The following is a 14,611-nucleotide window of genomic DNA, read 5'->3' as shown; positions in this document are numbered from 1 at the left end:
GAACTACTATTGAGGTGACAAGTTAAAAAACATGCACAAAATAGTTTGAAATTTAAAATAATTTTTTTTTTATTGAATATATTTCTGTGACTGCAAACAGTTAATAAAGACAATAACTGACTAAAAGAAAAAAAAACATTTAACTTTGTTACAGGAACGTTTTTTTGGCATGTTCCATCAAATAAGAGACTTTTTGTGGTTTATGTTGTGGTTTGTGGTGTTTGTTGTGGTTTCTGGATTATGTCGTGGTTTGAGGTGGTTGTAATTTGTGGTGGTTGTATTGGTTTGTAGATTATTTTGTGGTTTGAGGTGGCTGTTGTGGTTTGTGGTGGTTGTTGTTGGTGGTGTTTTTTTTGTCATGGTACCCTTATGGAAAAAATACATCGGCAACATTCAAACACAGCTAGAGTTTGGACAACATTCAAGATAATCCTTTACTCTGACTTATTGTCTTTGCATTATTATCAATTTAAAGTGAAAAGTATCAATGATTACAAATGAATATACAAACATATATGTAATCTAACAGTTATATTTACACACACAAACAAGAAAATCAAACAAAATAAAAACTAATCTTACAAAGACATGGCCTGAACACTGGAAATTATGACCATGAATGTGGACATAAAAAATAAACATAAAGAACATTAACATAAGACATGAAAGCAGATAAACTCTGTTGATTAGACAGGGTAGACAGAAGAACTGTTACGGCATAATGGATAAACTCGGATGATTAGACAGGGTAGATAGAAGAACTGTTATGGCATAAGCAGTAAACCTTAGAGTGCATCTGAAAACCTGTATCTTAGAAATGCAAGATCGGATAGTGGGTTGTAAGTGTGGTGTGTATATATACACCCCCCCCCCCCCCCCCCCCCAACACACCACACACACACACACACAACGGTATCAGTGCTGCACATGCACTTTCTGCCTGTGGTAAACATACCTGAGCCTTCTTCCGTCACCATGCCCAGACCCTCAGCTTTGTTCTGCCTCTCAAAAGCGTTCAGGTCTAGAACACTGTAATAAATCCAACAAACAGTGAAGTAAAATTAAAAAAAAGACTGAAACTTTAGAGCATGTTCCTGTCTGGCTTAGTTTACAGTTGGCTAATTGTCACCTGTCAAAAATGGAAATGTAAATTTGCTTCCAAAATTTGTTGTCCATGTTTCTGAATGATCTTCATGAGATCAAGAGAAAGTCAGCTGATTCAGACAGAGGCTGGTGTGTGACTCAGAGAGAAAGATTCAGATTCAGATTAATTTGTGATTAATTTGTCACCTGCAGGACTGCATGAGCCCCGCCAGGCTCTGGAAGAAACCCACGTCTCTCTTCTCCTTCAGGTAGTCCAGCATTTTCTACAAGTCAGATAAGTCATTCAGATGAACAAATTATATCTTAGGTTTTATTGTTTTTTAAAAATATTTTATTGCTTTGGCTTTTCTGGTACAAAACGATTTTGACTAAGAGTTTATATCTGCCTTGTATTCAAAGCATATTAAATCAGTCTCCATGATTTATAATGTGTTTACAGCACCATCTCCTGAAACTCTGTGTTACTGCACCTGCTGCACGGTGGAGTTGCCGCCATTCAGTATGGCGATACCGAGCTTCAGCGTGGAAGCCACCATTGGTCCCATCTCACCTGTGTGCACAATCAGAGCCAAATCACAACCTCTAGATACGGAGAAAGACTGGGGGAGAAACACGTAGGGCAGCGCATCAGGAACCTGTACATCCTGTGTCTTCAGGGTGAGTCAAAAAGTTGCTATATTTTTCATCTTGAAAGCTGCCATATTAGGTCAAGGGTAAGTTTTTCCAGTGGGAAGGTGGCTATGTAGCATATCAAAGACCAGAATTGTCACAGAAATCAACTGCCACAATCTGATTGGCGGCTTTCAAGATGACAACCATGTTCCGGATATTGCCTAAAAAGATAGGCCCCCTCACCCATAACTTGCTGAGGTGTTCAGGCATGTCATATTCCCTTTTGTTTCTGAAATAAAACAGTGTCCTGAGACTTCTGACTCACCCTGTATTATAACGACACACAACCACAGATGCCAACATGCACAGTGCCCTTAATCTTTAATCTCCAACTGAAGAAAAGCTTTGATGAGTTTAGGCATCTGTCAATACTCTGTCAGTATTTGCTCAGAAATGCATGTTTAGTATGCAGTGTCTCTTCTGGTAGGAGCCTTTTAGTGCTTTAAGAAAATCAGCTGATGTAATTAAATTGTTAAATTAAAAAGCTGAATATATCTGGCGAAGCGAAGAATATGATGTGATAATGATGAGGCAATCATGAATATGAATGATGGTAAATCATGAATATGAATGAGGGGATAATCAAATGGGTTTTTGTTACGGATGGTGTGCTACCTTTGCTGGCGCTGATGGTCTGTAGCACCATCTCTGCTGCCCCACGATCGTGCAGTCGGGCCTGCTGATACAGCAACTTCTGCTTCTCCATCTCTTTCTCCTACAGACAGATGGATAGTGCTATATTGTCCAAGCTGGAGCCTGATTGAGTTGAGTTGATCAAGCTCTTTGACTGAAAGATGCTGCAAATAGATTTAATCAGATTGCCCTTCTCTATCCTGCTATATAAGGCCAGTGGAGATAGGTGGTGTATAAGGCCAGTGGAGATAGGTGGTGTATAAGGCCAGTGGAGATAGGTGGTGTATAAGGCCAGTGGAGATAGGTGGTGTATAAGGCCAGTGGAGATAGGTGGTGTATAAGGCCAGTGGAGATAGGTGGTGTATAAGGCCAGTGGAGATAGGTGGTGTATAAGGCCAGTGGAGATAGGTGGTGTATAAGGCCAGTGGAGATAGGTGGTGTATAAGGCCAGTGGAGATAGGTGGTGTATAAGGCCAGTGGAGATAGGTGGTGTATAAGGCCAGTGGAGATAAGTGCTATATAAGGCCAGTGGAGATAGGTGGTGTATAAGGCCAGTGGAGATAAGTGCTATATAAGGCCAGTGGAGATAGGTGGTGTATAAGGCCAGTGGAGATAGGTGGTGTATAAGGCCAGTGGAGATGGGTGGTGTATAAGGCCAGTGGAGATAGGTGGTGTATAAGGCCAGTGGAGATAGGTGGTGTATAAGGCCAGTGGAGATAAGTGCTATATAAGGCCAGTGGAGATAGGTGGTGTATAAGGCCAGTGGAGATAAGTGCTATATAAGGCCAGTGGAGATAGGTGGTGTATAAGGCCAGTGGAGATAGGTGGTGTATAAGGCCAGTGGAGATGGGTGGTGTATAAGGCCAGTGGAGATAGGTGGTGTATAAGGCCAGTGGAGATAGGTGGTGTATAAGGCCAGTGGAGATAGGTGGTATATAAGGCCAGTGGAGATAAGTGCTATATAAGGCCAGTGGAGTTGGGTGGTGTATAAGGCCAGTGGAGTTGGGTGGTGTATAAGGCCAGTGGAGATAAGTGCTATATAAGGCCAGTGGAGATAGGTGGTGTATAAGGCCAGTGGAGATAGGTGGTGTATAAGGCCAGTGGAGATAAGTGGTGTATAAGGCCAGTGGAGATAAGTGGTGTATAAGGCCAGTGGAGATAGGTGGTGTATAAGGCTAGTGGAGATAGGTGGTGTATAAGGCCAATGGAGATAGGTGGTGTATAAGGCTAGTGGAGATAGGTGGTGTATAAGGCCAGTGGAGATAGGTGGTGTATAAGGCCAGTGGAGATAGGTGGTGTATAAGGCCAGTGGAGATAGGTGGTGTATAAGGCCAGTGGAGATAAGTGGTGTATAAGGCCAGTGGAGATAGGTGGTGTATAAGGCCAGTGGAGATAGGTGGTGTATAAGGCTAGTGGAGATAGGTGGTGTATAAGGCCAATGGAGATAGGTGGTGTATAAGGCTAGTGGAGATAGGTGGTGTATAAGGCCAGTGGAGATAGGTGGTGTATAAGGCCAGTGGAGATAGGTGATGTATAAGGCCAGTGGAGATAGGTGGTGTATAAGGCCAGTGGAGATAAGTGATGTATAAGGCCAGTGGAGATAGGTGGTGTATAAGGCCAGTGGAGATAGGTGGTGTATAAGGCTAGTGGAGATAGGTGGTGTATAAGGCCAGTGGAGATAGGTGGTGTATAAGGCCAGTGGAGATAGGTGGTGTATAAGGCCAGTGGAGATAGGTGGTGTATAAGGCCAGTGGAGATAGGTGGTGTATAAGGCTAGTGGAGATAGGTGGTGTATAAGGCCAGTGGAGATAGGTGGTGTATAAGGCCAGTGGAGATAGGTGGTGTATAAGGCCAGTGGAGATAGGTGGTGTATAAGGCCAGTGGAGATAGGTGGTGTATAAGGCTAGTGGAGATAGGTGGTGTATAAGGCCAATGGAGATAGGTGGTGTATAAGGCTAGTGGAGATAGGTGGTGTATAAGGCTAGTGGAGATAGGTGCTAGAGAATTTGTGCCAGATGGAAGTGGTGGGCACTGAGCAAGAACTAACACTGCTATTGGGGCTGGGTATGAACTAACACTGCTAGTGGGGCTGGGTATGAACTAACACTGCTAGTGGGGCTGGGTATGAACTAACACTGCTATTGGGGCTGGGTATGAACTAACACTGCTATTGGGGCTGGGTATGAACTAACACTGCTAGTGGGGCTGGGTATGAACTAACATTGCTATTGGGGCTGGGTATGAACTAACACTGCTATTGGGGCTGGGTATGAACTAACACTGCTATTGGGGCTGGGTATGAACTAACACTGCTATTGGGGATGGGTATGAACTAACACTGCTAGTGGGGCTGGGTATGAACTAACACTGCTAGTGGGGCTGGGTATGAACTAACACTGCTATTGGGACTGGGTATGAACTAACATTGCTATTGGGGCTGGGTATGAACTAACACTGCTATTGGGGCTGGGTATGAACTAACACTGCTAGTGGGGCTGGGTATGAACTAACACTGCTAGTGGGGCTGGGTATGAACTAACACTGCTATTGGGACTGGGTATAAACTAACATTGCTATTGGGGCTGGGTATGAACTAACACTGCTATTGGGGCTGGGTATGAACTAACACTGCTATTGGGGCTGGGTATGAACTAACACTGCTAGTGGGGCTGGGTATGAACTAACACTGCTATTGGGGCTGGGTATGAACTAACACTGCTATTGGGGCTGGGTATGAACTAACACTGCTAGTGGGGCTGGGTATGAACTAACATTGCTATTGGGGCTGGGTATGAACTAACACTGCTATTGGGGCTGGGTATGAACTAACACTGCTATTGGGGCTGGGTATGAACTAACACTGCTAGTGGGGCTGGGTATGAACTAACACTGCTAGTGGGGCTGGGTATGAACTAACACTGCTATTGGGACTGGGTATGAACTAACATTGCTATTGGGGCTGGGTATGAACTAACACTGCTATTGGGGCTGGGTATGAACTAACACTGCTATTGGGGCTGGGTATGAACTAACACTGCTATTGGGGCTGGGTATGAACTAACACTGCTAGTGGGGCTGGGTATGAACTAACATTGCTATTGGGGCTGGGTATGAACTAACACTGTTATTGGGGCTGGGTATGAACTAACACTGCTAGTGGGGCTGGGTATGAACTAACACTGCTATTGGGGCTGGGTATGAACTAACACTGCTATTGGGGCTGGGTATGAACTAACTCTGCTAGTGGGGCTGGGTATGAACTAACACTGCTAGTGGGGCTGGGTATGAACTAACACTGCTATTGGGGCTGGGTATGAACTAACATTGCTAGTGGGGCTGGGTATGAACTAACACTGCTAGTGGGGCTGGGTATGCACTAACATTGCTAGTGGGGCTGGGTATGAACTAACACTGCTAGTGGGGCTGGGTATGAACTAACACTGCTAGTGGGGCTGGGTATGAACTAACACTGCTATTGGGGCTGGGTATGAACTAACACTGCTATTGGGGCTGGGTATGAACTAACACTGCTAGTGGGGCTGGGTATGAACTAACATTGCTATTGGGGCTGGGTATGAACTAACACTGCTATTGGGGCTGGGTATGAACTAACACTGCTATTGGGGCTGGGTATGAACTAACACTGCTATTGGGGATGGGTATGAACTAACACTGCTAGTGGGGCTGGGTATGAACTAACACTGCTAGTGGGGCTGGGTATGAACTAACACTGCTATTGGGACTGGGTATGAACTAACATTGCTATTGGGGCTGGGTATGAACTAACACTGCTATTGGGGCTGGGTATGAACTAACACTGCTAGTGGGGCTGGGTATGAACTAACACTGCTAGTGGGGCTGGGTATGAACTAACACTGCTATTGGGACTGGGTATAAACTAACATTGCTATTGGGGCTGGGTATGAACTAACACTGCTATTGGGGCTGGGTATGAACTAACACTGCTATTGGGGCTGGGTATGAACTAACACTGCTAGTGGGGCTGGGTATGAACTAACACTGCTATTGGGGCTGGGTATGAACTAACACTGCTATTGGGGCTGGGTATGAACTAACACTGCTAGTGGGGCTGGGTATGAACTAACATTGCTATTGGGGCTGGGTATGAACTAACACTGCTATTGGGGCTGGGTATGAACTAACACTGCTATTGGGGCTGGGTATGAACTAACACTGCTATTGGGGCTGGGTATGAACTAACACTGCTAGTGGGGCTGGGTATGAACTAACACTGCTAGTGGGGCTGGGTATGAACTAACACTGCTATTGGGACTGGGTATGAACTAACATTGCTATTGGGGCTGGGTATGAACTAACACTGCTATTGGGGCTGGGTATGAACTAACACTGCTATTGGGGCTGGGTATGAACTAACACTGCTATTGGGGCTGGGTATGAACTAACACTGCTAGTGGGGCTGGGTATGAACTAACATTGCTATTGGGGCTGGGTATGAACTAACACTGCTATTGGGGCTGGGTATGAACTAACACTGCTAGTGGGGCTGGGTATGAACTAACACTGCTATTGGGGCTGGGTATGAACTAACACTGCTATTGGGGCTGGGTATGAACTAACTCTGCTAGTGGGGCTGGGTATGAACTAACACTGCTAGTGGGGCTGGGTATGAACTAACACTGCTATTGGGGCTGGGTATGAACTAACATTGCTAGTGGGGCTGGGTATGAACTAACACTGCTAGTGGGGCTGGGTATGCACTAACATTGCTAGTGGGGCTGGGTATGAACTAACACTGCTAGTGGGGCTGGGTATGAACTAACACTGCTAGTGGGGCTGGGTATGGCATTAGGAAGACCAGTATTGATTTTATAGATTAAAGAGGGATTGTCTGCATGGGTGTGGTGACTTGGGTAAATACTTAATTCAGTACTGTAAACACAGGGAGTTTAATTCAGCGTGTGCTGTTGGTGTAGTTAAGCCCAGAGGGAACTGGTGGAGCTGATAATGCATTAATGGTGTCAGGGGTGCTGGAAGGGCCTTAATCACCAGGGAGGACAGTGTGGGTTTATGTTTAATGAGGATCAGCAAGTGGTGGGTCTGTGGTTTAAAGGTGAGCTTTAAGGGTGAAGAGGTTGGCATCCCAAACCTCACTGCTGAAACCTTCAGGACGTGTTGTGTGCTTAATTCAAAACAATGACTAAGGAAGATGACCTGATGACCCCTGTAAAGAGCTTGAGAACAACTTATACATTTTAAGATAGTGTATTACAGTACTAATATGGCATTTCAAAATAACAATATGAATTGTAGCTTATAGTTATAGCTGAATGCTTAGTTTAGCTTTGTTTCAACTGTACATTTGGCTTAAGATGTCCATGTATTTCCACAAAATCAGAAATCCATGCCCTTCTGGACATCCGTGGCAAGTCCTCCCACTGCTTGCAACATGTAACAGGATGCAATAAAATGAGATAAAGAAATACCTCCAACTGTTGTTTTTTTTATTGTCTGAAGATAAAACCAGAGGCAAACGTAACAGATGGATTACATATGGGTTCAGAAGGAAGCATGGGATAGAGCCACCAGCAGGAGCCTGTATCTTGACCACCACTAGCTGGTCTTTTTTGTTGGCAATTTTTCATTATTAAAGCATATCATGACATGAAAACAAAATTTGTTGAATTTATTATTATTTCTTTCTCTCTAGTTATTAGAATAAGGTGGCGGAGTAGAACTAAAAGAAGCTATTCAAATCCTCTGATAATTAGTTGTGGTAATTGGTGAATTGATGATCAGCTGTGCTAATTGGTGAATTGGTGATCAGCTGTGCTAATTGGTGGATTGATGATCAGCTGTGCTAATTGGTGAATTGATGGTTAGCACTTATATCTTCTCCACTGTTATAGTAGCTCAATGATGAAGTGTTTTCTAAATACTTAAAACCTTAAAAAGGTGGGCTAACATGGCTAATAACAAAATAAAGTTATTGGTATAAACTTTGCATAATCATCATTATGCAAATTTTGCATTATGCAATTAGCATTATGTAAATTGATCAGCCTAATTAGTGTTTGGTTCTTTTGTCGTTCTTCTGTGCAATGATGTTTTGCTGCAGTCTGCTAATGTTCCCCTGGCCAAAAGTTTCACATGTCTAAAACAAAAGTAAACTCTGAGTATACAAGTAAGTCAATGTGGTGGTGGTCAGTTATTTCAGACATCAGAAACCTTGTTTTAAATATGTACCCAATCCCAACCAATATTGTACTGTGGACAAATTAAGATGATCTGATAATTTCACCAGTTGTACCAAGAAGTGAGGTGGACATACAAAAAGGTACCATACTCATCACCAAAGGCACCATACTCATCACCAAAAGGGTCATACTCATCACCAAAGGCACCATACTCATCATTAACAGAATCACAATACTCATCCCCCCCCAAACACGATACTTATCACCTAAAGCAGGGGTCAGCAACCTTTGAGACATGGAGTGCCAACTTTAACATTTCTAGTCAATGAGTGTGCCACTATCAACAAATAAAATTATAAAATTGGAGCGGGGGGGTTGGTGTGTTGCACGTTGCGTACTGACAGTCACGCTGTCTACATTCTGAATAGGGCTTAAAAAAAAAATCAAAGAAAAAAAACCCGGGACAGGACATGAAATACGGACATGTCCTGGGAAATATGGACGTTTAGTCACCCTACTTTAAGAGAGCTGCACTGTTCGGCACGCAACGTTGTCATAGCACAGTGTACACACAGAACGATCTTTGACATACACCAAACCATAGTCTTCCGTCCGGGGCTGAAATGCCCTCGCTTTGTTTTTTTAACCGGAGGCTCTGTCATCTCTTGTAACGCTATCAGATAGGCTAACTGATTGTGATTAGGCTAAATTTAAACATGGGTCTGTTGCGGGAGCTGAGTGCAGAGCGTTATGGGGCGATTTTGATTGGAGGATCATGGTCTCTGAGATTTTTTATTATTTTTTGCTGATGCTGGTCCAGCGTGGCGCGTGCCAGTGATTATGCCTCGGCGTGCCAGCAGTTGCACGCATGCCATAGGTTGCTGACCCCTGACCTAAAGCATCACAATCACCACTAAGCAGCATAAAATGGGCTGCCATTAAAAAAAATAATAATTTTGTGGCTGGGGCACATTTTAAACAGGACATAAGGGGTCACCTACTTCAAAACTTTTCACTTCTTCTTCATCTTCCTCTTCATCATGGCAGCTCTGTAGGCAATTATGAAAACAATAGAAACATGCCAGATAATTTCCAGTAATCAATACTGGCAGCCTCTACAGCTGAATGGTGTCTTTTGCGCTGTATAAATGTTATTTTATGCACTGATGCCTTATTAAGGAGTCTCACCTTAGCCATGATGCCAGCATAGGCCATGTACAAGCTGTCTTCCTCCAGTTTACTGCAAATACACAGGATTAGGGTTAGATTAGGGTTTAGGGTTACAGACACATGCCGATGGGTCTATACAATCTATACAGTTAATATAATTTACACAAATAAATGAACCAATAAATAAAATGAACAGATAAATCACTTTCTAGTGTTTTTAATGTAACTATTGTTCTAGAATGAGTATACAATATTAATTTTTCTTTTTAGGCTTTTCAAAACAGTACGGAGACCCAGTACTCATTAAAGAGTAGAAGGCAGTACAGGCAGCACAGATAAAGCAGTATAACTGGAGTGAGAAGTGAGAGACAGGCTCATTTAATCCTGAAGGGGGCTCACCATTTCTCCGTGAGTGCCGTCCTGCTGAACAGCTGGATGAGCTGGTGGAGAGGGTCCATGCGTTTTACAGCCTCATCCTCCTCACATGACTCCTCCCCACCCGATTTCTACAACACAAAACACCTCCATGGTCTCTATGCTGTTCCAGTTCAAAGGCGTCTAAAAAGCTCTCATATCTGAATTTGTGCTGGTGGTTTGATTTAGCTTTAGCTGTTCAGCATACTGATAATTCACTTCAGCAGGACTAGCAAGGTCTTTCACTATTTCACAATATCAGACAAAACACCACTGGGGAGAAAGCAAACATCCTCTCTGTATGCGGGAGCCACCCCTGCAAAACCAAACCAAAATGCAATTTCAAATGCAGAACTGGATACCTCTGCTTTGCATATTAATTTGTGCACTGCTGAGGAGAAGAGAACACTGAAATTCAATTGATCAATATCCTATAATGCTCTAAAAAATTTATAATAAAAAATGAAGGATGTACTCCACCTGACAGTGTGTTTTAATCTTGCAGGGCAAAAACAAACATAATAACACTTACAGCCAAATCCTCTATAAGCTTGTCTTCAAAATAATGCTCCTCTGTCTCAATCCAGGACTTCTCATAGCCTTGGAGGAACAGGTTCACTGCACGGTGCCTAGATGTTACACACAGTAAAGACAAAACCAGTCACTGAACTAGCAACAGTGGTGCAAATAAATAAACAAAACCAGCAGCTGGGTTTCTTTGGGCAGACAGACATGTTGAATAATGGGAATGCAGCTGCTGTGCAGGCTGGTTATGAGATGAAGAACAGCAGGGGTGGCTGGGACGGCTACGGAGAGCACGTTGATCCCCAGTCCCGGTCTGGAGGAAGTGCCAGAACCTGAATTAGCTCTGGTTTTGCTTTAACAAATTAATTTTAGAGCAAATCAGAGTTATAAATGTTCCAGGAAATGAGTCAGAGCAGGCATGTGAAAGCCTTTTGGCAACCTGGGCAGGTTTGGCGGTGCCTACCTGGGCAGGTTGTAGAGGGGAGCCATCCTGAAACAGGCCACCACCGCCCTCTTCCTCTGCTTTGACAGTAGCTTGCGCCACACGGCCTTCTTGCTCCTCTGAGGATGCTCCACCTGATCATGCACACAGTGAATTCACTCCTACAGCACTGAATTCACTCATGCATCCACAACTGAGTTCACTCCTACAGCACTGAATTCACTCATGCATCCACAACTGAGTTCACTCCTACAGCACTGAGTTCACTCATGCATCCACAACTGAATTCACTCCTACAGCACTGAATTCACTCATGCATCCACAACTGAATTCACTCCTACAGCACTGAATTCACTCCTACAGCACTGTATTCACTTATGCATCCACAACTGAATTCACACCTACAGCACTGAATTCACTCATGTATCCACTACTGAATTCACCCATACAACCAGCACTGAATTCACTCATGTAGCCACTACAGAATGCATTCCTACAGCCACAAATGAATTAACTACATCTACAGTCAGCACTGAATTCATTAATACAGCCATAACTGAATTCTCTCCTACAGACAATGCTGAATTCAGTTCTATAGCAAACACTGAATTCAATTCTTTAGCCACTATTGAAATCACTCCTCCAGCCACAACTGATTCCACTCCTACAACTACTAATAAATTCAAGTTTACAACCACTACAGAATTCAACCCTACAGCTACTACTAAACTCACGCCTAAAGCCACTACTCAATTCACTCCTACAGCCGACACTGAATTCATATCTACAACCCATACTGAATTCACTCCTACAGCCAACACTGAATTCATGTTTATAACCCCTACTGAATTCACTTCTACAGCCAGCACTGAATTCATGTGTACAACCCCTACTGAATTCATGTCTACAACCACTATTGGATTCAATCCTACAGTCAGCACTGAACTCACAGTCAGCAACCTTTCTGCACACTTAATGCTTCTATAAGATGAGATTTATCACTGTGATGTCAAATGATATAGCGTGTGGATCAACTGTGGCAACCTAACAAAACTTCTACATTCCTTTGCAACCGTGTGCTACAGTGGTGGCCAACTCCAGTGTAGCAGAGTTAGGGGATTCCAGTGCCACACCCACCCGATTCCAGTGCCACACCCACCTGATTCCAGTCATTGAATGAAGATGTTTAGAACGTGTGTGAAACATGAGAACCACACTGCTCTCCTGATCATATACATGTTTCATGACATTTTGTGTTTGGTTTTTTGGCTTCTGAAACACTTGTGTTGGGCGTTCTGAATATGAACCCATTTTCTTTTTAAATAACCATTTGGATATGCATTGTCTCTCACAATCAATGTGTTGTTCACTGTACAAGCTACACTATTCAATTCTGATTTTTTGCTTAGACTGGATCTTGACAGCTCACATTCAGAACTGTAAGTGACTTGCATGTGTCTGTAATGTGAACACATCTGTCTTGTAAAACAATACCCATGCACACAAGTGTTGCTGATGTGTTTTAGCACAAGTCATGGCACATTTGTGAGATGACTAGTGGTAATAAAACTGCAAAATGGATACACTAGTAGCTCATGCATCACATTTTGCTCTGTAGTACCAGGTTGTCAGATGTTCATGATCATGCCAAGAAGATTCAGCCACTGTCATCACTGCTGCTGCTCTGATTGGACGATGACAGTGCTGAGCGCATGTGTAGGCAAAAAGCTACATGAGATCCAATCTGACTGAAACCATTCAAGTCGCATTACCAAGAATCGGACAAGAATCCAATCTAGGACCACATGAAAGTGACTCGAATCAGACACAGCCAAAGGTTTGTAATGTGAATGTATTCCACTTAGTCACATACAATCTAATTTCCATGACATGTCATTCTAAGTGAATGAATAGCATTATATAGTGCGCTGGACCAAAAAAAGGCAACTTTTGAAAGTACAAACAGCTATTGTTGTTTCATTTCAATGCATTTTGCATATTTTTGAGGTCATTGCATGCACGGACTGAGTTAGTATACGGCTGGTGTTCCAGACTGACCTGGTCCAGATGGAACAGCACATGTGCAATATCCAGGACCCTCTCCACTGTCTTCTCCGGGTCCGACGTGTCTTCACTGCGGTTGGGCATGTCTTTATACAGTGCCATCTGCCAGCGTATTGCAGGGTCCTCCAGCTACAGCAGATGTGCACCAGCAGACACAATGTAGAGAAATGAACTGCTGAGCCAGCCAATATAAAAAAAACATTAAGTGTTTAAATAAAGGCCTTCAGTACAGTAGTACACTGGGTTGATCAGTGAAACCCATTCCACTAAAAGCTCAGCTTGACAAAAAGGCCCTTAAGATGTAAACCTGGATTTCCCTCACTGTACTATAATAAAGCATTTTGAAGTAATATCTAATTCAGTAATTCAATGCCCCACCATTCACCCTAAACATACAGTCCAAATGTGGAATCTAAGCTGAAAAAAAATATCCCGTTTTGAAATATTTTTTCTTTGACGCCACGAGACATCATTTAAACATGGCTATTTATTCACTGTACAGTAGTTTGGCTGTTTAGTTGTTTTTTAATGAGGCACAATACAGGACAATCAATCAACAGAGCTAGTTTATCTTATATTCGTGTTAAAGCCATGGTAACAGAAACAGACAGTTTAACTCAAAGGGAAGAAAGAAAAAAAGTTTGGAAAATGATTGTGTAAAAACCATTTGTGAGTGTTTTTAGAACATATAGCCATGCAACCATTATAAATGGACACCAAGGAAAAAATTAAAATATAAAAAAAGAAGAATGTAGGATAAGGTCCATATGCTGTTGCTCAGTCCCTTAAAAGGGACAGCTGTGCAGATCTCTCTAGAAGAAGCTCAAGATGGTCACATCTACTATGTTTCATATGTCAGTCATGTAGCCACAGGCTGACGCTTCACTACTGTTGCTCTTTGGAACTTGTTCACAAACATTTCATTGTATCATTTCATGATTATATGGATGAATTCATTTAACAGATCATCAGAATTACTTAACATCTTAATCAATAAAAGTGCAAAAGTGCATGGGGCCTCCCATGCTTGGAGGTGTAGTGCGTCTGGGATGATCTCTTCATGGCCCTCAGGAGCACCTGCTCACGCCAGTGGGCAGAATCCAGGGTTCCAGGGTGAGGAAAAGGTTGCAAACATATAAGCAGGTGTGTGGAGATTTTTCTGCAGCGGCTAGTTTGGTCTGGCGTCTCTCCATCCACTTTAGGACGGTGTTTTTGAAGCAGAAGACTCGGCACTGATAAGTCAGGGCCTGGGGTGGGACGATTGGGTGGGCCTGGAGGTGTGGCCATGGGGTGGAGCCAGGATCATGCAGACATGCAGAAGGTGGAGGGGATGGAAATGGAGTTAAAATGCTGACACATGCAAGGACTGTGATAGCTGAGGAGGTGTTATCTACATTCTCTCCTTACAGAA

At 43.2% G+C, this 14,611-nt stretch overlaps 1 protein-coding gene across 9 annotated transcripts in view; it reads right to left on the bottom strand.

The window, feature by feature from the left end:
- ryr2a (ryanodine receptor 2a (cardiac)) overlaps positions 1-14,611 on the bottom strand; it is a 188,237-nt gene that overhangs the window by 21,648 nt on the left and 151,978 nt on the right. For all 9 annotated transcript variants that reach the window (XM_077000565.1, XM_077000568.1, XM_077000567.1 and 6 more), the window contains 10 exons: positions 13,195-13,329; positions 11,158-11,270; positions 10,702-10,798; positions 10,155-10,261; positions 9,774-9,825; positions 9,587-9,634; positions 2,392-2,491; positions 1,575-1,654; positions 1,291-1,367; positions 956-1,029 (listed from right to left, as the gene is read on the bottom strand). In XM_077000565.1, coding sequence (XP_076856680.1) covers positions 956-1,029; positions 1,291-1,367; positions 1,575-1,654; positions 2,392-2,491; positions 9,587-9,634; positions 9,774-9,825; positions 10,155-10,261; positions 10,702-10,798; positions 11,158-11,270; positions 13,195-13,329 — 883 coding nt within the window. The remainder of the gene's footprint in view (positions 1-955; positions 1,030-1,290; positions 1,368-1,574; positions 1,655-2,391; positions 2,492-9,586; positions 9,635-9,773; positions 9,826-10,154; positions 10,262-10,701; positions 10,799-11,157; positions 11,271-13,194; positions 13,330-14,611) is intronic.

The sequence above is a fragment of the Brachyhypopomus gauderio genome, chromosome 3, assembly GCF_052324685.1.
Source record: "Brachyhypopomus gauderio isolate BG-103 chromosome 3, BGAUD_0.2, whole genome shotgun sequence".
In the NCBI taxonomy this organism is placed as follows: Eukaryota; Metazoa; Chordata; class Actinopteri; order Gymnotiformes; family Hypopomidae; genus Brachyhypopomus; species Brachyhypopomus gauderio.
The sequence above is the reverse complement of the archived record's forward strand: the minus strand, read 5'-3'. Positions and strand labels throughout refer to the sequence as shown.